Consider the following 21,224-nt stretch of genomic DNA (forward strand, 5'->3'; position numbering starts at 1 on the left):
ACCGAACTAAACTTCGATTATTATCGATACTCGCGATACTTCGATTAAGGGAGGCAAATTTAAAAACGTTCGCACGATTTCTTTTGAAAAAGGGTTTTGTTTTCAATGATTATTCAGTAAATAGGAAAACACGAAATAAATCTTTAATAATTAGAAAGAAAACACGATACAAAAGAAAAGATAACACGTCACACTTATCGAAAATATTGCACTCATATGTATATATATATATATATATATAACTTTCGTTCAAATTCTTGACGATTAATTTAACACTCCAAGGATTACAATAAAAATAGGAAATCTTTGACAAAACAATTAAATAATAAACTCAGTAAAATATTGATACATAAGCGCATTGAAGTTAAATTATGTATTTACAAATATTAGTGACCTACGATTTACGCTTTCGACAACAGTCGAATTAAAAACAATGTTTTACATCGAAACGCAGAATAAATTGCACTTTTTAAACGAATACAAATTCTTATTCAATTAAGTGCACTTTGAAAGGAATACAAATAACATTCTTAGATACGCGATACAATGTATTTAAATCTAAGTTTATTATGCAACGCTTTATCCTTTATCATTGGCACATGATTGGAGTGTGATTTTTCTGATATTCCATTTAAACTTTTTAAATAAAAAGGAAAATTAATTACAAGTATGAATTACGATCTAACAGAATTAGCAAATTTATTAAAGGTCTCATGCACCTAAAATAACATATCATTCAAAATAAAAACAATGATAAATTATTCATTTTCACAATAGGTACTGACAATTCTCCTAACAATATGCTAATTATGCATCTACAGGAAAAACATTTATGAAAGTTAAACAAGTATCTAAATATCATATCAACTGTATAAAGATGTGCAACAATCGATATACCCATCATAAGTTACACGATCACAAAATCGACGTTCACACTACACGGTACGTGAGAGAGAAAAAGTATGGAAGATAGCATTATTTTTTGGGCAATATTTCATTCGAAACAAGGATTAACGAAACAGCAAATGATTGATCAAAACAAAAAGCGAGCTGAGAATATAATTCTATAAAGTAGAATTGTCAATGATTTCAAACGTACTTCCAGAATAATTGATAAATCTACTATCGTAGGCATACCATGAATCATTAATAAACTCTACTATGTAGAATTATAATCACATTTCACTTATTGTTATCATTTAGTTTTGATTGATGATAACAATCATCAATGGTTAATCGTTAATTCTATTGACAATTGAAATAACTAACTTGATCATACTTGATATATGATTAATATTATTCTAAATAATATTATGTTGAATTCAATTTGAATGAAATATTATCCAATGATGGAAGATAGAAAGAGTGTTATGTGGATGTTTACATTCTTCAATAGAGCCATTTTACAGGACACATATCACTCGATAATCTCCAACTACCTTAATGAACTGGAAATTGGAAAATGATCAAGAATCAGCTTCAATGACGATGTCTAAGACTATATGCGAAGTTTAAATAGTGTTTTCAGAACGTTGGTAAGTGATTCTTTAAAAAAACAAAAACAACATGTCTCATTGATACTATCAAAAAATGCTTAAGTGCTATTATTAAAAGCGCAAGTAGGCAGTGCAGTGTTAGAACAAAATTTCTGTCACTCTAAATCTTGTCAAATAAATTATTTTTAAACATAATGTGTAACAAAGTACGATGATCAATTTTCTCTTATCATTGCAATCTGCATAGAGTACTTCTCTGTCTCACACATAAGTCATACATACATACATACATATATATATATATATATATATATATATATATATATATATATATATATATATATGCCAAGCATAGAATAATACTAGCACGACAGCACTTCAAATGAATCCTTGTGACTTTTTTATCATTGTGTCTAGATAAATAAGCTTCCTTAAACGTGATAAAAATTTTAGACTAGGCTTCCAGCTGCAATAAAAGAAATTCATGAGTGCTGCAATCATCAAGATGATAATCGCTTTATTTAAACGATATGATATGCACCCACAACATACTTTAACATTATCACAGCATTTCTGTTTATCAAAGTTTTCTTCAATACACATGTAAACATATTTTTTATATTTAAAAACAAAATGAGAAATAATAAGTCAAATATTAAAAACATGCTTTTGAGTATAAGACTAAATCTATATGTGTATAAGAATGCATCTTAATGCATCTAAAAAATAATTTCTAGATGCGATCTTCAACATGAAAAGATTGTATGTTATTTTGAATATCACCAATGAATGTTATTAAATGTATAGCAAGTTAGCAATGAATTTTAGAACTTTAATTTGACGTAATACGACGTAGATTAAAATTGCAAAACAATGTTACATATAATTATAATGTAACTTAATAGAAATTTAATGTGTTATACATGTGTTTTCAAAACAAAAATTGATCTCTTTGCTATTTGCAATTCCATCTATAATAAGTTCAGAACGCCCATACAAAGGGAATAATGAAATTCTTTTCTTCATGGTATAAAGGTGCAAAAAATCGCAGAAATACGATCATCTTCAGAATTTCTAGATATATGTAAGTCACCTTGAGGGCAATTATGTGATTATGCTAAAGCTTTTACTATTATAATAAATAATGATTTTCGTCGATTAGGAAGCACCATCCATCCATTCATTCATTCATCCATTCATCCACCCATCCATCCACCCACCCACCCATCCATCCATCCATCCATCCATCCATCCATCCACCCATCCACCCATCCATCCATCCGTCCATCCGTCCGTCTCTTAGGCCGATGGCTGAGCAGTTAATTTTTGAAGAGCAGTCATTAGCAGATTGTTTTACTTTTTCTTTTAATTATCAAGGTCCAATGAGCCTGCTCTGATAATAACATCAAATCAATAATATGCAGCTTATACATAGATTTTTCGCTTACAAAGGCTTTGTCCTACGTTTCCTTTATGCGCTGGTTTTTAGTATTTAAACTTATTTATAACTTGAAAATCGCAGTTCACACCACATTATTGATATGGGGTAAAATTCTCACTGATTAGACAGACGTACGTAGAATATATTCAATTTTCTAGCTTGTACTCTACCAGACATTAAACGTACTAGCAACCGAATTTTTTCACCAATAACGTTGACTGATCTCGGCGAATCGACCTTAGCCATTGTCGACTATTAAAATGAATCTGAAACAATGTCTAAACTGACCCTTCACATCGATTCCTCGTCATATTCCTAATAATCCATTCTCTATGTTTTGTTGATATACTGTCTCAAATTAAATGATCAGTCTTTCACTCTTTTGATCACACACTTTGTGAGAAATTTATAATCTTACATTTCACACCATGGAAACATAGCACTTTAGCGAGTATTGAAATATTGTTTATAAATTTAAACAAATTGGCAAGAGATTTCATGTATGTACTCAACACGAAACATGCACAAAATGAGCACAAATATATACAAATTCGAATGCCAGTACATGGAAAAACAAGCTTTCCACCAAAGTGTATATTACAAATTGGGAACATTTGTATATACAATTTCACAGTAGACAAATATTTCACTAGATTATAACTAAATGTTAATTCAGGGGAGCTGAAGCTACCTACATCGACAACTCCCACATTCAATATCAAATGACTTACAGCTTTTATCTTGGATTCAATGAAATGACAATTATACAGACTATACTGCAATCTATGAAGGCCAAGAAATTGGTATACTTAAACCTAGCCAACAGAAAAATATCTGTCGGCTAGACATAATAAGCTGTGCTGTATTTGGATAAACTTATGAATTTTCTTAATCTCCCATTTTCATTGTTAACAGTCAGTAATATTATTGGTATTATAGCAACGCTTAGTGCAATCGATGCTTATTGGTTGCACTTAAAACTCATGTAATTTGAGAACTCCCGTTTTTTCGGTTTAATCCTCTTTTAATATCATGCGAGGGGGGGAGGTCTGGATTATCATAAAGAAGGCCCTGAGAATGAGACAGCCTCTACTAATTGTAACTGTCTATTTCAGTGCTAGCATACTATTTATTTGCATTATTATGCATACTAAGTCATTGTATGATCAAGTCCTCAATACTGCGCATTAAACAATCGTATCTTTCCAATCAGAGTTAAATTCCAAGAATCTCATAGACAATCACTCTTGTTAAGTAATGTAGGATGTTGGAGTGGAAATAGACGAAACACGATATCCTTTCCACGATAGAGATGCATGCCACAGTCACAACTGACTTTGAGAATCATAGTATATTTACTAATGCTCCATATGTCTATTGTGAATGCAAAACTTCAATTGGGATGTTCACATGAATACACATTTCAAGCTCAATTATTGTCCCATTAAAAAAGATGTCTTTCATCAACACAATGGCAAGTCCAAAATTATTAAAAGTCTGTTATCTAGTAATGTTACTCTTCCGCTTTAACAAAATTAATAGTTTATGATTTGTCATTTTCAACTTTGATCACTTTCAGACTAAGTGGCACAATAGTATGTAAGGTTCTAAGATATGAAACCATCACACTTTATCATGAATGAATAGAAGATAATGCCACCAACATGCACGCGCGCACGCACATACATACATACATACACATACGTATATATATATATATACGTATATACATATATATATATATATATATATATATCTTCTATTAAATCTTAGATTAGAAAGTGATAATCCACAATCCACAATCCAAATTCCATCAACTACGTGGATGTGGTATGTTCTCCTTATCAGAACTGAATTCAAGTCATGTATAGAGTAAAGAATTTTTCTTAGATGAAGCTATCGATCTTGTATGATTTAGTCTTATAAGTGCGAATGTTTTTCTTAGTCAAGTTTGATTAGTCTGAGCTCTTCAACACAAAGTTGATCGCAAGACTTGATGTGACCTAAGTTAACAAACTATCAGTAGTTGTAATAACAATTGAAGCAATTGTAATAATCAATACTGTTCTACTTTCAGACTTACGGGGCTATTGATGTTTTAGCCATCTACTTATTTAATTGAGCACTTCTTAGCTGTCAACAATGTCGGTGAGAAAGTTGACAAGAATGAAAAAGATGAAACGGAGAGATCCACGATGGGCACCTCCGTTACCAGGGAAGAGATCATCCGTGGGCAATATCAGAAGACGCATGTGCAGTCTTCCGAAGCCCTGGCCTACCTAGCCCTTTTTCTGTTTAGCTTGGCCAATTTACGTCGTTTTAATATCAATTGGTAGAGAGTATCCAGGCCTTCATGTAAACCTTCACCTGTAATAGCACAAGCAGGTTGCACCCTTATACTAGAACTGCCAGGCATTCCAGCCAGTTCCAAGACACCAAGCTGCTTTTCCAATTCACTCACTTCTTTAGCACCTAAAGATTAAATAAAATGATCATTATCACTATTATATATCAAAGTAATAAAAGTTTAACCTAACGAAGTTTACCCAATAGATCTTGCTTATTTGCAAGAATTAAAATGGGCACGCCAGCATTATCGGGACTCCTAGCTGTTTTGGTAAGTTCCATTTTTGCTTCTTCAAGTCTTTCCGCGTCGCAAGAATCAACAACAAAAATAATACCATCCGTGCATCTTGTATAAGACTTCCACAGAGGTCGTAATTTTTCCTGTCCACCTACGTCCCAAACTAAAAAATTTACTCCTAGGAAAGAATAAATATTGGAACGTTAGGTGAAAATCAAAGATCTGATTAATGATCCTATTGGTTGACATTTAATATATACCTTTTGCTTTACCAATGCCGCCACGGATTCTTTCACAGTTGAAACCAATGGTCGGTACAGTATTCAAATATTGATCAAATTTTAATCTATATAGGGCAGTTGTTTTTCCTGCACTGTCAAGACCTAACATAGCTACGTGAAGCGGCGTTCCTGTGGGAAGAGCCTCGAGCAGACCACCTCCACTGGTGCTGCTCCTGCCCAACCCAGCACCCATTCCTTCCTACCCACCTTTTCCAGATTTTTTATCTCTTTCTTCTTCTCCTTTTTATAATCGTGCTTCTTACCCTGTTATACTTTCATCTATATGCAGCGATTACTTGCACTCTTAAATTGCACCTTACTTTTTTCCTTTATTCTTTAATATGTGTTGACAATACGTTATTGGATCTTTTTTTTGCTATTCTTGCCGTAGTTCTTATCTTATCGAAGAGAAGCCTGTTTCTAGGCCAGCGATTATTGTGCCACCTGAAATAAAATAAAACAAAAAAAGTAAATAAATAAAAAATAATAATAATACGGTTATTGCAACATTTGTCACTCTAAAAGAAACTTTAATTTTAAATAATTATAAATAAAGAATAGTTAATATAATAGTGCACTTACATCTTTTCTTGTGTTTATGCTTTACTTTTGTTAATGTATCTTGTCGAACCCTTTAAAAATCCCTTTTCCTTCAATCCTTTGATTAACCTCTTCTTTCTTACTACTTTTCTCTCTGCATAGTACAATATAAATGCTCCTAATATTTTCATGTACGTTAATGTTTTCAAATAATAATAATAATAATAATAATAATAATAATAATAATAATAATAATAATAATAATAATAATAATAATAATAATAATAATACAATAAATATTAGCGATAATCGAATTTCTAAGCGTTTCTCAGAGTTGGCGTGACGTTACTAGCTTGAAAAAAAAGGGATAAGGAAAGGGGGAAAAAAAAATAAACAAACACAATAATCGAGCGTCTGAGAAACGCTAATTGTTCAACGCTTATTAATTTCTGCGTTCGTAATCAATTGTTCATCTAATGTGAAAGCAATCGTTTTATATATTTCTACAAGTTTCTCTCGTTACGTAATTCGAGGCATATTTCTTTTTCTTTCTTTTTTTTTTTTTTTTTATATACTCACCACCTCATTTGTATATGGAACTTATCCAAATCTACATAACACTTGGGAGGCCGTCATCCTGAAAGGTCGCACAGTAACACATCACATCGACTTTGACATACTTCTCATCGAACTTGAAAGACCGGTCGTGTAATCATCGAAAAAGCACCTTAAATATGTTAACTTGTCGTGTTATTAGTCAATTTCATCTGTATATACATATACATATATATATATATATTATGCGCGTGTGTGTATATACATATATATACATACATATATGTATATATATGTATGTATATTCTTTATCAATAAATGATTACTTGTCACTGATATACGAAGAGAGACAACAAAACAATCGAGAACCGGTAAACGTCGATACGTCCGCAAAAACTCGCACTTCCAATGACTATGTATGACTGATAGATCGACAAGTAGCATGATCTATCTGACGAAAAAATGTTTAAACGAAGCCGTACGGCGGCAGCACTAACTAATGCATGAAACAAATTTGATAGCCAATAGAAATATCTGATTTCTATATTTGTAAACTGTTCTTAATAATAGAAAATAATGCTCTTCGAAAATCATACGATGCACTCGTTCTTGCATCGTCCCACAGTGAATCCATATAATACGGCGTAAATAAAATACGGTTCGTTTTTTCTTTCTTGGTATGGTCGATACTACAGTGCAGTATATACCGACATGTTCTTTAATTTACGCAGTTATTCACATTAATATACGTTGGTCTACGTCCGCTGACATTGTATTCATTGAGGCGTTGATCTGACACTAGAGATCGAGATTTGGTGAAATTATAGATTGTTGTATAAAAATATTGAATATTCAATCAATTTTGATATCGTATATTTTATTTTTAAGCTGCCGTTTATTCTACAGATACAAATAATGCCACGCGGTAAGTGAATCATCGTTCCTTATTCATTTATATGAATAGCTTGCCACGTTTTTCTAAAGAAAAATAACGCGCAATTTTGTTCATCTCGAAATATGCTTTTGTTTATTTATATTTTCGGCTTCTCTTTTAGGAAAATTTGTCAATCACAAAGGCCGTAATCGCCACTTTACGAATCCCGAAGAATTAGAAGAACAACGTCGCCAGGAGGAAGAAAAACGTCAGTGGAGAGTCAGTATTTTTAGGTTAACCACCAGCTCAACGACTTAGATATTATTGTTAAGTACGTAAGGTCGAATTGCCCTTCGATGGTCAAATGTGACACGGGCAGATAGTTGCAACAGAGCGTTTATGCAATTGCATTGTGCCTCGTTATATTTTCTTTCTTATAACTTTAAATATTGACGTAGGTTAAAAGTATTTTTAACCCAATTGGTATATACAGTTACTCACGAAAATTGCACACGCTATGAAGGATTCAATCAATTGAAAGCAAACAACTTTTTTCACGAATAAAGTTTTTTCTTTCTTTTTTTTTTTTCTCTTCTCATCCATAATATATAGTTTTAACAATACATTCATTTTATTTTATTAACAAGAATAAAGAAATGCAATGAATTTCATCTTTACAAAATTGAACGTACATGTAACATATTTACATATAATAATTAATAATTGATATTTTGTTGCGTATCCGTTTGCACTTGTACAATTGCTTCTAAACTCTAGTTATTCGACTAATTTTTCAATAATGAAACTACTTGGGACAATATTATTCCAGGAATCTGGATTGTAATTTGTATATATTCTTGTAAATTCTAGACATATTTATTGGCTTTAGAAATGTAAAGTCTTTTGTATTATCCAACCTAATTGTAGTTTTTCATCTCATAAAAGTCTGCAAAATATTTTTATTGATATAATTTTCTTAATTCTTAAGACAGCGTCTATAATTAATTTTATAACACCAATTCAAGGGTTTACCTTAATATGTTCAACTGAATTCTGCTTTTTTACGTTATAATAGCTCCTACTTACTATTTTTTCCAATTTATTTCATCTAAGGATTTATCCTAACAATACAGTTTTGTAACTAATTTTCGTATAGAAATATCGGTCTGTTCTTTTTGCAGTCTGTCCTAATAAAACAATGACAAATGGCAATCGAAAGTGACGTAACAACGGAAGAAAAAAGAAAGAAAGAAAGAAGATAAAAAGATTTGAAATATTAACATCGTAAATGAGTATTTATAAACCATAATTTTGAATTAATTCTCTTTCCTTGTACGTTCAATTTTGCGGCGATAACATGTACTCCTTTTCTTTATTTTTGTTAATAAAATTGGGGGAATGTATTATTTATGTTTTTAAACGGTTAATTATTCGTTAAAACTCTACATACAACGCATGCAAAAAACTTTTATAGCGCGTATTTATTATATTTATTATATATATTATACGATATATTGTTTCTTATATGAATCCAAGTTACTTGAAATAATATTTTTGTTTTCTATCAATAAAAGTACAGACGTTTTAAAATATTATAGATATAAATCATATCGTAATAAGAATCGTTAGTGTAATAATTTTATTTATATATCTAAGCAATATAATATTAACTATACAATACTTAATATTTTGGTATTTGGTCATCTAGAAATTATGCAACAGCCCCATGTTAATACAGTATGAACGAAGCACACTGCAACCATCTTTTATATAACTTGAAGAGTAGTGCAATGTATAAAATAAAATATACATTTGCACATAAATGTATATTGAAAATCCTACAAATCGCTGATCGATGGAAAATAGTATAATCAATTCAAAGGATATAAAATGTTTTATGTGGAAATTGGCAATTGTCTTTTTAATTTTTCACAGAAAAATAAAGGTAATGAGTCATCTAGTGACGAAGAAGTGGAACCTAAAGCACGTGGAAGTAGGAACAAATTGAAAAATGTAAGTGCATCTGAAACAGATAGTGAAACTGAATCGGATTCCGAGTCGGAAACAGAGGTAATTAGAACTTGTTTATAAATTTTATTTTTATTAATACAAATGTGCACTTTACAAAATATTTTTATGGATTTGTTTTATATCTTTAGGGTAAGGCAAAAGGAGTTGAGAATTTAATTCAGGTGGAGAACCCAAACAGAGTACAAAAAAAAGCAAAAAAGTTATCACAACTCAATCAATCATTAGACTCTGCAAAGCCTGAATTATCGCGGAAAGAAAAGTAAACAGCTTTGCAATTTTTACTTGAGTATTCCTATTTTTCTTGTTTAGACTTTAATATACCCAATTGGTTTAGGGTGAAAAGGATTTAGAAAACAATTAAAGTAATATTTATTATTATCTCTTTTTTAATTTCAGAGAACAATTAGAAAGGCAGAGGGCCTATGCAAATTATCAGAAATTGCATGCTGCAGGAAAAACTGATGAAGCTCGAGCAGACTTAGCGCGATTAGCAATAATTAAGCAGCAACGAGAAGAGGCTGCAAAACGAAGAGAAGATGAGAAGAAACAAAAAGAATTAGCACAACAAAAGAAAACTGAATTGACACAAAAGGCACTGGGTAAAAGAACCTAGATTATTAAAATCATTCAAATTAAGTTACGTTACTATCTACATGTTATATTGTGCTAATTTCCTATACAATTGAAATCCTACTTTCATATTATTGAAAATGGACTAAATGAATTTAAATAAATATTTACTCTGAGTATTTGATGAGTATGTCCTAAATTGTATAAAATACAGTTATTATAATAATATTTGAAATTAATTGTTGTCTTTTTATAAACGTAATACTTTCTCATTTACAATATATACTACAGGTACATACATATGTATTCAGCTGAAGAATATTATGCGATATCATCTTGATTATGTTATTTTCTCTGGAAAAAAGAAAAGAATCCAATATGTCAAATCTTTTATATTTTTAAATTTATTGTTTATCTTTTTTTTTTCTCTCTCTCTCTCTCTCTCTCTCTCTCTCTCTCTCTCTTTTCTTTTTTCTTAACCATTACAAATGTAACAATATCATGTAAAACGTACTTTCGGATACAAAAAAAATTTAAGTATCAGTTGTAAAGAACCTATGGATTCAAAAAACGCAATTTTCTTTCTTTTTATTTGACAAGTTTGACAAGTAGAAGTTAATTAGATTAAATGTTCAATTGAAAAAGTAAAATTATTGGAAAGAAATAGTAAAATGGCATTTAAGTGGGCAGAAGGAGAGACAATAAAATTATTAATTCTGTATGGACAATATGATTGTTTAAAATATCCATTTGATGATAATTTTGATAAAAAGGTGTACAGATATAAAGCATATAAACATATAGTGGATGCCATGAATATACCTTCCTTAACAATATATGATTGTATTACAAGAATAGAGGACCTAAAAAAGCAATATTGTTATGAATTATCAAAAATTGCTGTTGCTATATTATGTGGGAAATTGTATGAATCCCAAACCAAATACTTTAAATTAATGCATGATATATTCTTTCCATATGTTATTATCTTTGACCAAAAAGTAATTATTACATAAAATTAATGTCTTTCTTCCCCATGCATATACACACATATTGTAAAAATAATCCGATTTAGATAATCATCGGTTGTAATAAAGGAACAAATTTAAAAATATAATGTTTTTTTTGTAGGAAGATAAAATTACAAAAGGTATGGTTAAAGATGTTTGTACAGAAATAGATTTAATGGAAGAAAGAGAAGATGATGAATTTGATATGTTTGCAAAAAGTATAGCTTATCAGTTACGAAATATTAGTTTAAGTAAGTAAAATTATGGTAAGGGTAAATGACACCTGATAGGACTAATCTTACTATTTTTTTTTCCTCTTTTCTTTTTTTCTTTTTTTTCTTTTTTTTCTTTTTTTTTTTCTTTTTTTATAGAAAGTGCTATTGAATTAGAAAAGAAAATACAAGATTTGGTAACAGAAGAACGTCTAAGTAATATTAAATGTTCCCTTTCTAGTGACAATGTAATTTGCTGCTGTAGTTGTAGTAATTGTGTAGAAATTCGTCAAAAGAATGGTTTTGAATCACAAGTAACCACCAGTAATCAAGTATTTAAAACCAAAGAAAAATAAGACTTATCTCTGTGAAAGATATATTTGTTATAAATGAATAGAAAAATATAAACTTTTAAAAATAGTTTTAATTAGTTTAAAATGTTTTCATCAAAAATGGTTTTCTTATAACTTCTTCTACTTCTTGTTGATGCAATTTGCCATCACCAACAGCCGGTGCTGCCATAGGAGGACGTCCACAGTATTTTAACTGAAGATGTAATAAATATTACTTATTTACTATATGCATTCACATTGTACCTACTATATGGACTCACATTGTACTTACTTGTCGACCACATAAATTTTCGAAACGTGTTTTCACAAAATTCCATGCTCCCATATTTCGAGGTTCTTCTTGACTCCATATAAAAACTATTAAAAAATTTAATGTAGTGTAATTCAAGATAATAAAATAACTTGATGATATTTTATGGAATATTAATAATGATAATAGGATAGTTTAATTCAAGGGATTCCAATATTGATTTTACTTACCTTTTGCATGATTATATTTTTGTATTTCTTCCAGTATTTCTTGAACAGGAAACGGACAAAGACATTCTAATCTAATAATTGCAACGTTATTCTCTCCAATGGTCTTCTTATAATCTTTAAGAGCATAATAATGTTTACCACTGGTTAATATTACTTTATTTATTTTAGAAATATCATCATCATCATCATTCCCTGAAATACATATAATATATTTAGACACAGACATGAATTATCTTATTATATTTTAGACATATTTTATGAAATATACTAGTATATATTTCATACCTATAACAGACTTGAAACTTGTGCCAGGCTTCATATCTGTCAATGATGATGTAGCGTTCGCATGTCGCAATAATATTTTAGGTGATATTACAATTAATGGTTTTCGAAAATTTCTTATCATCTAAAATATATAATTTTGAATGTAACTTATAATTGGTTATACAAATACGCGATATGAGGAAATAACTTTATAATCTGTTTATTTTTAAGGCCATACCTGCCTTCTCAATAAATGAAAATACTGTGCTGGTGTAGTCGGATTAACTACTTGTATATTAACATCTTCGCCATCAACTTTATCTTCATTGCTATTTGTAAGCTGTAAGAATCGTTCAATTCTACATGAACTATGCTCCGCTCCAGCACCATCATAACCATGAGGCAAAAGCATTGTCAACCCACTACTGAGCATCCACTTTGCTTCGCCGCTTGTTACAAAGGTATCAATAATGATTTGTGCCCCATTAAAAAAATCTCCAAATTGTGCCTCCCAAATAGTTAAAGTTGTTGGGACTGTTATGCTAATACCGTATTCATATCCCAGTACCGCTTCCTCTGATAAAATACTATTAGCTAATTCTAATTTTCCTATTTGTTCATCTGCCATAGAGTTTAATGGAATGTAAATGTCTAGAAGATAAATTAGATATATTACTTTATTTTCTATGCGTAATGTAATAATATCATGAAAGAGAAAATTTAATATTACTCACTTCCAGTATTCTGATCGACAAACATAGCATGCCTATGGGAAAATGTACCTCTACCTATATCTTGTCCACTTATTCTAACATTGTAACCTTGATAAAGTAAGGATCCTATAGCCAATGCTTCCGCAGTGGCCCAATCTAACTGTTCACCAGACATTAGTTTTTTCAGTCGGCCTTGAATATGATTCTTCAGCAACTGACGGTGAATATTCTGGAATAAGAAAAAAATGAAATTTCTTATTTCTTAAAAAAAAAATAATTTGTAATAAACTACATATATAAATATATTTTATTGGTATATATACTCACCAAATTTGTATCTACATGGACACTTCTTTCCCCAATAAATCTTAGCAAATCTATATCAATACCCGTATCCCACTGAGTTATATTGGGTTCAGCTTGTTTCATTCCGGTCCATCTGCCTGAGAAGTATGATGCTTCTGGAACATAACTTTCAACTTGTTTAAGAGCTTCAGACAACCATTTATTATGTTCCTTCACAATATTTTCTTTTTTAGCCTTTGTCAGGATATTGGACTTGATTAATTTTTCTACATATCGATCCGGTACAGATCTAAGTAATTAAAAAAATTCATATTTTATTTTCATCAATTTGATGATAATGCTATAGTTAAACGTTATACTTACGAACGATTTTGTATAATTTTATATATCCTTGGATTTGTAAAAGTTGGATCATCCAATTCGTTATGACCCCATCTCCTGAAGCAATTTATATCTATAAAAACATCTTTCTTAAATTTCCTTTGATATTTGAAAGCTATTCTTGTAGCTCGTACAACCATCTGTAAAAACATTATTTTTCTTTTAGCAAGTAGTAATTGCTACGAAAAACATTTCACGTACAAACACACTTGAATGATGATGTATTTACTTCTGGTTCATCTCCGTTTACATGAATTATAGGAGCTGCAATCATTTTTGCCAAATCTGTGCAATATCTAGACGATCTACCTCTAGAAGGTGGAGTTGTAAATCCTAATTGATTATTAATTATTAGATGGATTGTGCCTCCTATCTCAAAGTGTGGTACGTTACTTAATGCTAGACATTCTTGATCAATCCCTTGTCCTATATAAGCAGCATCGCCATGAATCTTTAAAAAATGTTAGAAGGCTTACACACACACACGCACGCACGCATCCACACACACGCATATATATATATATATATATATATATATAATATTGAAAGTGAAATATATAATAATCACCTGTAAGTTCAATACTTTATCACTCCAGCATGTGGTGCGATCATTGCTATATGCACCATCCTTGACAATCTGCATAATACCACGAGTTTTTCCCATGGAAACTGGATTAACAGCTTCTAGATGAGATGGATTACGGAGCATTGTAACATGTAAACTTTTATTATCAATTTCTAGATTTGTGGAAGACACCAAATGACTTGCAACATCACCAATAGTCTTTGCATCATCTGGAAATTCTGAGGATCCTTTAAGTTTACGAAATAATTTTTCTGGTGGAAAATTAAGCATTCCTGTTAAAAAATTTAAACGTCCACGATGTGGCATGCAGATAACGATATCGGTCAAGCCAGCTGTAAAGTAATAAAAAAAAAGACTCTTCTTTTTGACTTCTTTCATTCAAATAATACCTTTATCCATATCCATACATACTATTTAAAGACATTTTAAAAAATTCGTGGAAAAAAGCCATCATGCTTTCTGCTCCTTCTCCACTATATCTTTTTAAGCTTACAAATTTCGCAGCTAGAAAATTATCAAACGCTTGACTTTTTAACATTTCTGTCACAATAGCAACACGCGTTTTATCATCCAATGATTCTGTTAAACATATTTCTGTGGTGTTAGCAAACCATTCCCTTTCTTCTTCAGTCTATTAGAATAATAATGATAATAGTAGTAATAATAATAATAATAATAATAATAACAATGAATTATGTTCAAATGGGCATAATTATTAAAATATTAAAAGTTGAGATATACTTACCTCAAGATGATTAAATTCCACACCAATATGGGAACAATAGACATTATTCAAAAACTTTAATGCTTCTGAAAGAGTTCCCTCTTTTTGTTTTATCTTTAAAATTCCTTTGAAAGATACCTTGTCTGTTAGATTTAATCCAAATTGTTTAGGTTGCAATTCTGGAAGTATCATTTGTTTGCTCAATGATATAGGATTTATATCGGCTTGTTTGTGAGCAAATTGTCTATATGCCATAACAAGTCTATAGAAATTGCTATTTTTAAATCGTATCTCTAAGTCTTCTTTTGACACTGAAAATTAATGTATCTAAAAATTTTAATCGTGGCATTCGAAGAAAAGATATTGAAACAAATAGATTAATTTAAATACCTTCAAAATATTTTACTTGTTCTTTTGGTCTGTATCCATAAACGCCATTTTCACTGTGATACAATTGAATGACATTATTACGTTCAAAACGAATACATTTTATTTGTAAAATATTCCTATTATATTGTGTATTCCTTACTTTCAAAAGGAATTTTAAATTGACACATGATCTTATCAATGCCATTATCGATAAAAAGAGAAAGAAAGAAAAAATAAAAGATTGAAATCGAGAAGTAGGCCTCCTCCTCAAAGTAAGTTTCTTGCAACTGTCTGCTATTGGCTACCAATTAAAAACGACCTTACATGTGATAAGTTTTATCTGTTTATTCGAAACATCCGTATCAAAATATTGTCTTGGAGCTAATCTTTACATAGATTGCTTATTCGAAAGGAAAGAAAACTTCATCAGCGAGGGAAATGACCCAAGAAAAGTTGGATATCATAAGAGATAAAAGAATAATATTTTACAAGAGTTTATCATGTTATTTATTATATCTTATTACATTCGTTACTTATTATATAATCGCCATATCTATATTTATTTATCTCTTTAAATTATATCATAAGTAACGTCGTAATATAGAATTGTTTATAAGTAATACTTCTCAGTATCTTATTTTAATATATATAATAAACAAAAACAAAAAACAAAAAAAAAAAAAAAAACAAAAAAAATAAAGAAACGTCCTGTACAAATGTTAGGATCAAATCGACATTAAAATAAATATAATATTGTGATATTTTTATACAAAATAAAATTCAAAAATATAGTTACCTATACTATTATTTAACCGAGAAAATCATAATTAGATACATCATCGAATTGTTGATTTTGTGTATTATTAGGTGCCATAGGACGTGTTGTCATTTGTCCTCTTGGACTGACCATTTGTTGTTGTATTCCAAGTATTTGTTGTCTGTACTGAGGTTGTTGCTACGACGCAAAAAGGATATACAGATAACAGATCTGACAGATGATGAATTATCACGTATAAATTTCATACCTGTTGTAACAAATGCCGCAAGCCAAGACTGTTCGTTGAGACAGGACGCATCATTCTTTGAGCATTAGATGCTTGATTTGCCATGGCAGCAGGAGCAATACCGCGTTGTGCCTGTTGAGCCTAATGACAAAATTAATATCAACTTAATAATTCAAATTAATAAAAAAAGAAAAAAATCCTCAAATTTAATCAATGAATCTTGTTTATATTATTATTAATAACATACTTCGAGTTGCTGTTTATATTGCATTTCCTGTTGTTGCGCTACTTCTAAATTTTGTTGTATCTGTGACACCGTTGATGAGACAAAAATTACTTTCTTCATGATTATTAACAAAACAAAATGCACATCTACATGACATAATATATTTCTAGTGCTTACATTAACTTCCAATTGTGATTTGTATTGTGCTTCTTGCTGTTGTGCAGCCTCTAGCGTTTGACGTAACTGTTGGATTTTTAATAAATTCTGATGCCTTGCTATCTCCAAATCATCGAAAGGTGGTCTTTGCTGACCAATAATACCTCCTGCATTACCACTGACTTGTGATGCAGCTATTCCTCCGCTCTATTAGTATATATACAATATAATTTATTCATTCGAACATTTTATTATTATTTTAATTTATATAACGATATAACGATTATTATTGCAATTTTCAAAGTTTACCTGTAAAGTTAATTGATTTTGTTGAGCTGTAGGAGTTTGCAAAGTCTGCTGAGGTGTATTCGCAGAAACGACATTTTGTGTTATCTGTCCTCCACCCATTGTCATAGTGTTTGTTTGAGACATTAAAATTCCTCCTTGTGATATTCCTGTGTTAGGTATGGTACCAGGTAAAGCATTTCCAGCAGCAGTACCAGTCTATTTAATCAAGTCAATTATAATAATTAATAACGAATGATATTATACTTGCAAGTTTTATTTTTATTTCTTATACTTACTTGACCTTGTCTCATTGGACCTTGGGAAGTTTTTTGTTGTTGTATCACTTTACGGAGACGATCTACGAAAGCTGTTTGATCATTAGGAATGAAGCCCAAATATGTTCGTTTTTCTGCTGTATATAGAAGTATAAGCACTTTTATTTCACATGCTGAACTAGGTGGTACAGATGTAAAATGGACACAGCCTGCCTGAAAATAAAATATGTAGGTACAAATATATAAATCGTTTTTTTTTTTTTTTTTTTTTTTTTTTTTTTTTTTTTTTTTTTGAAGACGAAATGAACATAATGATGTAAGAAATAATTTTTACAAATCCAGAAGTCATCATATTTGTTAATGATTCTAAAGCTTCGCATGGTGTCGGATGAAAAAGAACAGATTTGGAATTCTTTAAATAGGATCCACCGATATTTCCTATTAATTGCTTTGGCATCAGTTGCATTATTAACTTTTGCGGCCATGTATCTGCTTTCCTAATGGTTCCATCAAAAAATAATTATTCCACATAGATATATGATTGTTCATAACTATGAATGAAGAAATCTTACAATTCTGGATCTCCATCTTTTGAATTGGCAGAAACTTGACAAGGAACATGCCTCGTTTGCTTCTGTGCATCGGCAGGATTTTTAGTTTTTTCAATCCATTCCACAACACCTTGCCAAATAGTATGTCGTTCTCTTGCAGTTGCGATCTGTTGATTTGAAACATTTCCACCACCTCCATTAGTCTGCAATGCAGATAGCAGAAGAGATACAGAAGAACAAAGTTCTTAACATAGATATATATAAAGAAAAAAGAATAAAAAGAGGGGAAAGGAATCATTAAGAGAAAATTTATTGGAAAGATGCACTTCTATAATAAAAATATTTATCATGAAGTACCTGTGCTTGAGGATGAGTAGCTAGTGGAGTTACAGAACATACTGGAACTGGGGCTTGAGATGCAGTTACTGTCGGTGGAACTTGAGTAGGCACAGATGGACTTACACACGATGCTGTGAGTTGTGGTGTTGCTTGACTGTGCGCTGGCTGATTTGAAATTGACAAGGACGCTTGTTGTTGCTGCTGTTGCTGTTGTTGCAGTTGCATGGTCAATCGTAATTGTTGCTGCTGTTGTTGGTTTATCTGCTGTTGCTGTTGCTGAGCATTTGCTGCCATGATATTACTGTTAACTACTGAAATGTCAAGTACAACGTGTATGTATATATATGTATGTATGTATATATATATATATATATATATATATATATATATATATATATATATATATGTAGACACGTACTATTTTATCATACATATAAATATAATAGGATATTAATTCGCAGTAACATATTACCATCCATTCTTTGACCATACGGAGATACATTAAGCCCTAATGATGAGGGTGGTTGTGTTAATTGAGCAATTAAGGCGCTACTCTGTGCATTGGTGGGAGCATTAGCACTCGGTGGTAAGAATGGTCTCATCCACCTCGAATGCGTAGCTCTTGCACCCACAGCTCCTGGATGATAATTTGGCGGAGCAGATATTTGAGGATTATAGGGCGGACGTGTAGCACTCATAGGGGCAGCCATATTTTGTGGGACTGACTGATGAACCGAAGAAATATTTTGAGGTGTTTGATTTCTGAACGTAGTAGCCTGTGCTTGTGGCGTTGGTGCAATACTTTGTTGAACTTGGTTTGGATTTGGACTATCATTGCTTTGTAATGGACTGAGAGGAATTTGTGCTGTATTTGGTACCGCAGTATGGACTGTCCCTCCAATTGATGGGCTCACAGGTCTTTCTTTTAAATTATAATTACGTAAAAGTACTAGATGTCGTGGATCCTTAGCGTAATTCTTTGTTTGAGATGATTGGAGATCACCTCCTGCCTTTTCAAATAGTTTAAATAACGCTGGTATTTTTCGTGGAGACAATACGGATAAATTGATGTTTCTCTAAAAATAAAAATATTATTAAGTAGTATGATGCACAAGTAAATACTGAAGGAAAATTATTTAAAAAATGAGAGACCTCCTGAAAAAGAGCAGCTACTTGTTCTACGGTATGACCAGCAAATTTATAAGATTCTTGAATCACTGTTTGATATGGAGGTGAATTGCAGATTAAAATACAATGTTTCTGTGTTGCACTACTTGGTTCTCGTCTTAACAATAAATCTTCAAAGCATTGCAATGCGGTAGCAAGACCTTCTCCAATGTTTGCATGTGATTCTCCTTTTCCACCGACCATTCTAATGATTATAACGTTTTAAGTAAATAACTTAGGATTGTGTGTGTGTGCGCGCGCGTCCAAACAATTATATTAAAATAATAAATATAGAATTTGACATACTCAAGTTTATCCAGAACAAGTAGTAATTTATGAGGATTTACATAAGGGCCAAGAGTTTCTGTACAAGATGCCGGCAAACAATCGGCAGCATGATATAATACTATCCCATAAAGTGTAGTACTATTCTGTTATGCCAAGAAGAAAAATATTTCAGATAAAAATATTAGCATATAAATTGTTTATATAAAACAAAATGGATATTATGAATGGATTTGAAATACCTCTGCGACATATTCTCTATCTTCTATGCCACCTTGACTAAAATACCTATGGATAGAAATAAAATCGATTTAATGAATTATATAAATATAATAGAGTCTACATATATATATATATATATATATATATATATTTTTTTTTTTTTTCAGTAAAAATGGCTTATGTGGCTTATAAAATAAGCAATGCGATATTTCAATGTCCTTCTCCCTCGTACGTGGCAACGTACAAGAACGTGGTGTTAGCGAATATTGATGCGCGAGTAACTCCGTATTTTTTTTAATTGCAATAACATTACTTACTCCAATGTGGGTATTAAATAATTTGTTTTGAGATCATTCAGATATGCTCCATTTACAGCTGTTTCTTCGATAACAAATATAACATCGGCCTGTATGCCATGCTCAGTAGGTCCAGCAACCATGTTTTTCAATTAAATAATCTATTGCTTCAAAAGTGGATTCAAAAGGAGCGTAAAAAATGAATTAGAATACTTCAGAAATATCTGTAAAAATATAATATAAAAATTAGATTTAACCAACTCCAACTCAAACTCCAACTCTTAAATCTCAATATAATAATAATCAAATTTTATATCAATGCTATTATGATCTTCTATTTATTTTTTACTTTTATTTTTTATTATTTCATCCTTATTTTATCGTGTATAACAAAATAAATATAATCTTTATGTTGAAATTTACCCGTAAAACGCCATGACAAAGAAATATCTAACCTTCTTTCTAAATTTGCATTTCCATTTGAATTTTCAGGATGTTCCTCGCTATTGCAGCGCCCCGTAGTGGCCATGTCATGAAAGCAAAATGTATCTGATGGTTTTACCAAACATAAGTAAAATCTATCAATGACTAAATAAACGTACGTAGTAGAATGAGGGATGGACATTTAAGTAAAATTTTGTATAG

The 21,224-nt window shown here is 30.8% G+C and overlaps 5 protein-coding genes and 1 long non-coding RNA gene across 17 annotated transcripts; 3 read left to right on the forward strand and 3 right to left on the reverse strand.

Annotated features, from left to right (window-relative positions):
- Window positions 1-74: 74 nt before the first annotated feature.
- LOC124428860 lies at window positions 75-3,307 on the forward strand. Its single transcript, XR_006943306.1, has 2 exons — window positions 75-942; window positions 1,410-3,307. It is a non-coding gene; the product is annotated as an uncharacterized LOC124428860 (long non-coding RNA).
- LOC124428857 (ADP-ribosylation factor-like protein 4C) lies at window positions 2,845-7,319 on the reverse strand. 3 transcript variants are annotated; one of them, XM_046973434.1, is made up of 6 exons: window positions 7,224-7,319; window positions 6,922-7,069; window positions 6,385-6,496; window positions 5,782-6,246; window positions 5,484-5,699; window positions 2,845-5,409 (listed from the first exon to the last, which is right to left on the reverse strand). In XM_046973434.1, exons 4-6 carry the CDS (start codon window positions 5,993-5,995, stop codon window positions 5,213-5,215), a joined length of 627 nt encoding a protein of 208 aa, XP_046829390.1. In that variant the 5' UTR covers window positions 5,996-6,246; window positions 6,385-6,496; window positions 6,922-7,069; window positions 7,224-7,319; the 3' UTR covers window positions 2,845-5,212. The 3 variants fall into 3 exon arrangements, with proteins under 3 accessions (XP_046829390.1, XP_046829388.1, XP_046829389.1); XM_046973432.1 differs by having other exon boundaries at window positions 6,922-7,318; XM_046973433.1 differs by having other exon boundaries at window positions 6,385-6,520; window positions 6,922-7,318.
- Window positions 7,320-7,485: 166 nt separating this feature from the next.
- On the forward strand, window positions 7,486-10,607 carry LOC124428819 (28 kDa heat- and acid-stable phosphoprotein-like). 4 transcript variants are annotated; one of them, XM_046973342.1, is made up of 7 exons: window positions 7,524-7,555; window positions 7,629-7,712; window positions 7,804-7,822; window positions 7,953-8,050; window positions 9,707-9,841; window positions 9,931-10,061; window positions 10,199-10,607. In XM_046973342.1, the coding sequence occupies exons 3-7, from the start codon at window positions 7,813-7,815 to the stop codon at window positions 10,413-10,415; spliced, it is 591 nt and encodes a 196-aa protein (XP_046829298.1). In that variant the 5' UTR covers window positions 7,524-7,555; window positions 7,629-7,712; window positions 7,804-7,812; the 3' UTR covers window positions 10,416-10,607. The 4 variants fall into 4 exon arrangements, with proteins under 4 accessions (XP_046829299.1, XP_046829297.1, XP_046829298.1 ...); XM_046973343.1 differs by lacking the exon at window positions 7,629-7,712 and having other exon boundaries at window positions 7,486-7,555; XM_046973341.1 differs by having other exon boundaries at window positions 7,503-7,555; window positions 7,629-7,822.
- A 136-nt stretch (window positions 10,608-10,743) lies between these two features.
- LOC124428783 lies at window positions 10,744-12,014 on the forward strand. The gene is made up of 3 exons (XM_046973278.1): window positions 10,744-11,385; window positions 11,504-11,633; window positions 11,754-12,014. Exons 1-3 carry the CDS (start codon window positions 11,044-11,046, stop codon window positions 11,948-11,950), a joined length of 669 nt encoding a protein of 222 aa, XP_046829234.1. The 5' UTR covers window positions 10,744-11,043; the 3' UTR covers window positions 11,951-12,014.
- Window positions 12,001-16,655, reverse strand: LOC124428810 (probable 2-oxoglutarate dehydrogenase E1 component DHKTD1, mitochondrial). 5 transcript variants are annotated; one of them, XM_046973318.1, is made up of 14 exons: window positions 16,567-16,655; window positions 15,792-15,844; window positions 15,423-15,712; window positions 15,089-15,308; window positions 14,660-15,009; window positions 14,321-14,542; window positions 14,074-14,231; window positions 13,732-13,999; window positions 13,426-13,633; window positions 12,930-13,342; window positions 12,713-12,833; window positions 12,428-12,619; window positions 12,219-12,304; window positions 12,001-12,140 (listed from the first exon to the last, which is right to left on the reverse strand). In XM_046973318.1, the coding sequence occupies exons 3-14, from the start codon at window positions 15,654-15,656 to the stop codon at window positions 12,027-12,029; spliced, it is 2,586 nt and encodes an 861-aa protein (XP_046829274.1). In that variant the 5' UTR covers window positions 15,657-15,712; window positions 15,792-15,844; window positions 16,567-16,655; the 3' UTR covers window positions 12,001-12,026. The 5 variants fall into 5 exon arrangements, with proteins under 5 accessions (XP_046829274.1, XP_046829273.1, XP_046829272.1 ...); XM_046973317.1 differs by lacking the exon at window positions 16,567-16,655 and having other exon boundaries at window positions 15,423-15,580; window positions 15,792-16,353; XM_046973316.1 differs by lacking the exon at window positions 16,567-16,655 and having other exon boundaries at window positions 14,660-15,006; window positions 15,792-16,353.
- On the reverse strand, window positions 16,490-21,108 carry LOC124428811 (mediator of RNA polymerase II transcription subunit 25-like). 3 transcript variants are annotated; one of them, XM_046973322.1, is made up of 15 exons: window positions 21,003-21,108; window positions 20,601-20,803; window positions 20,304-20,349; window positions 20,083-20,207; window positions 19,762-19,981; window positions 19,082-19,685; window positions 18,733-18,920; window positions 18,292-18,437; window positions 18,054-18,216; window positions 17,741-17,932; window positions 17,466-17,660; window positions 17,178-17,363; window positions 17,022-17,081; window positions 16,796-16,915; window positions 16,490-16,725 (listed from the first exon to the last, which is right to left on the reverse strand). In XM_046973322.1, exons 2-15 carry the CDS (start codon window positions 20,720-20,722, stop codon window positions 16,579-16,581), a joined length of 2,514 nt encoding a protein of 837 aa, XP_046829278.1. In that variant the 5' UTR covers window positions 20,723-20,803; window positions 21,003-21,108; the 3' UTR covers window positions 16,490-16,578. The 3 variants fall into 3 exon arrangements, with proteins under 3 accessions (XP_046829278.1, XP_046829277.1, XP_046829276.1); XM_046973321.1 differs by having other exon boundaries at window positions 18,628-18,920; XM_046973320.1 differs by having other exon boundaries at window positions 18,292-18,473; window positions 18,628-18,920.
- Between the last annotated feature and the right edge of the window lie 116 nt (window positions 21,109-21,224).

The sequence above is a fragment of the Vespa crabro genome, chromosome 13 (assembly GCF_910589235.1).
Source record: "Vespa crabro chromosome 13, iyVesCrab1.2, whole genome shotgun sequence".
NCBI lineage: Eukaryota > Metazoa > Arthropoda > Insecta > Hymenoptera > Vespidae > Vespa > Vespa crabro.

What these genes read in the sequence shown, in the direction of transcription:
- LOC124428857 (XM_046973434.1), bottom strand. Translation starts at nt 5,995, where the DNA reads ATGGGTGCTGGGTTGGGCAGGAGCAGCACCAGTGGAGGTGGTCTGCTC. An exon ending in CGGCATTGGTAAAGCAAAAG is followed by an intron (nt 5,700 to 5,781) that starts GTATATATTAAA and finishes ATTCTTTCCTAG; the next exon opens with GAGTAAATTTTTTAGTTTGG. An exon ending in AAATAAGCAAGATCTATTGG is followed by an intron (nt 5,410 to 5,483) that starts GTAAACTTCGTT and finishes TTTAATCTTTAG; the next exon opens with GTGCTAAAGAAGTGAGTGAA.
- LOC124428819 (XM_046973343.1), top strand. An exon ending in ATTCCGAGTCGGAAACAGAG is followed by an intron (nt 9,842 to 9,930) that starts GTAATTAGAACT and finishes TTATATCTTTAG; the next exon opens with GGTAAGGCAAAAGGAGTTGA. An exon ending in GAATTATCGCGGAAAGAAAA is followed by an intron (nt 10,062 to 10,198) that starts GTAAACAGCTTT and finishes TTTTAATTTCAG; the next exon opens with AGAACAATTAGAAAGGCAGA.
- LOC124428783 (XM_046973278.1), top strand. Translation starts at nt 11,044, where the DNA reads ATGGCATTTAAGTGGGCAGAAGGAGAGACAATAAAATTATTAATTCTG. An exon ending in ACCAAAAAGTAATTATTACA is followed by an intron (nt 11,386 to 11,503) that starts TAAAATTAATGT and finishes TTTTTTTTGTAG; the next exon opens with GAAGATAAAATTACAAAAGG. An exon ending in GTTACGAAATATTAGTTTAA is followed by an intron (nt 11,634 to 11,753) that starts GTAAGTAAAATT and finishes CTTTTTTTATAG; the next exon opens with AAAGTGCTATTGAATTAGAA.
- LOC124428810 (XM_046973315.1), bottom strand. Translation starts at nt 15,975, where the DNA reads ATGGCATTGATAAGATCATGTGTCAATTTAAAATTCCTTTTGAAAGTA. An exon ending in AAAATTATACAAAATCGTTC is followed by an intron (nt 14,000 to 14,073) that starts GTAAGTATAACG and finishes TTAATTACTTAG; the next exon opens with ATCTGTACCGGATCGATATG. An exon ending in TCCATGTAGATACAAATTTG is followed by an intron (nt 13,634 to 13,731) that starts GTGAGTATATAT and finishes TTCTTATTCCAG; the next exon opens with AATATTCACCGTCAGTTGCT.
- LOC124428811 (XM_046973320.1), bottom strand. Translation starts at nt 20,722, where the DNA reads ATGGTTGCTGGACCTACTGAGCATGGCATACAGGCCGATGTTATATTT. An exon ending in TATTTAATACCCACATTGGA is followed by an intron (nt 20,350 to 20,600) that starts GTAAGTAATGTT and finishes TTCTATCCATAG; the next exon opens with GTATTTTAGTCAAGGTGGCA. An exon ending in TGCGGCATTTGTTACAACAG is followed by an intron (nt 16,726 to 16,795) that starts GTATGAAATTTA and finishes TTTGCGTCGTAG; the next exon opens with CAACAACCTCAGTACAGACA.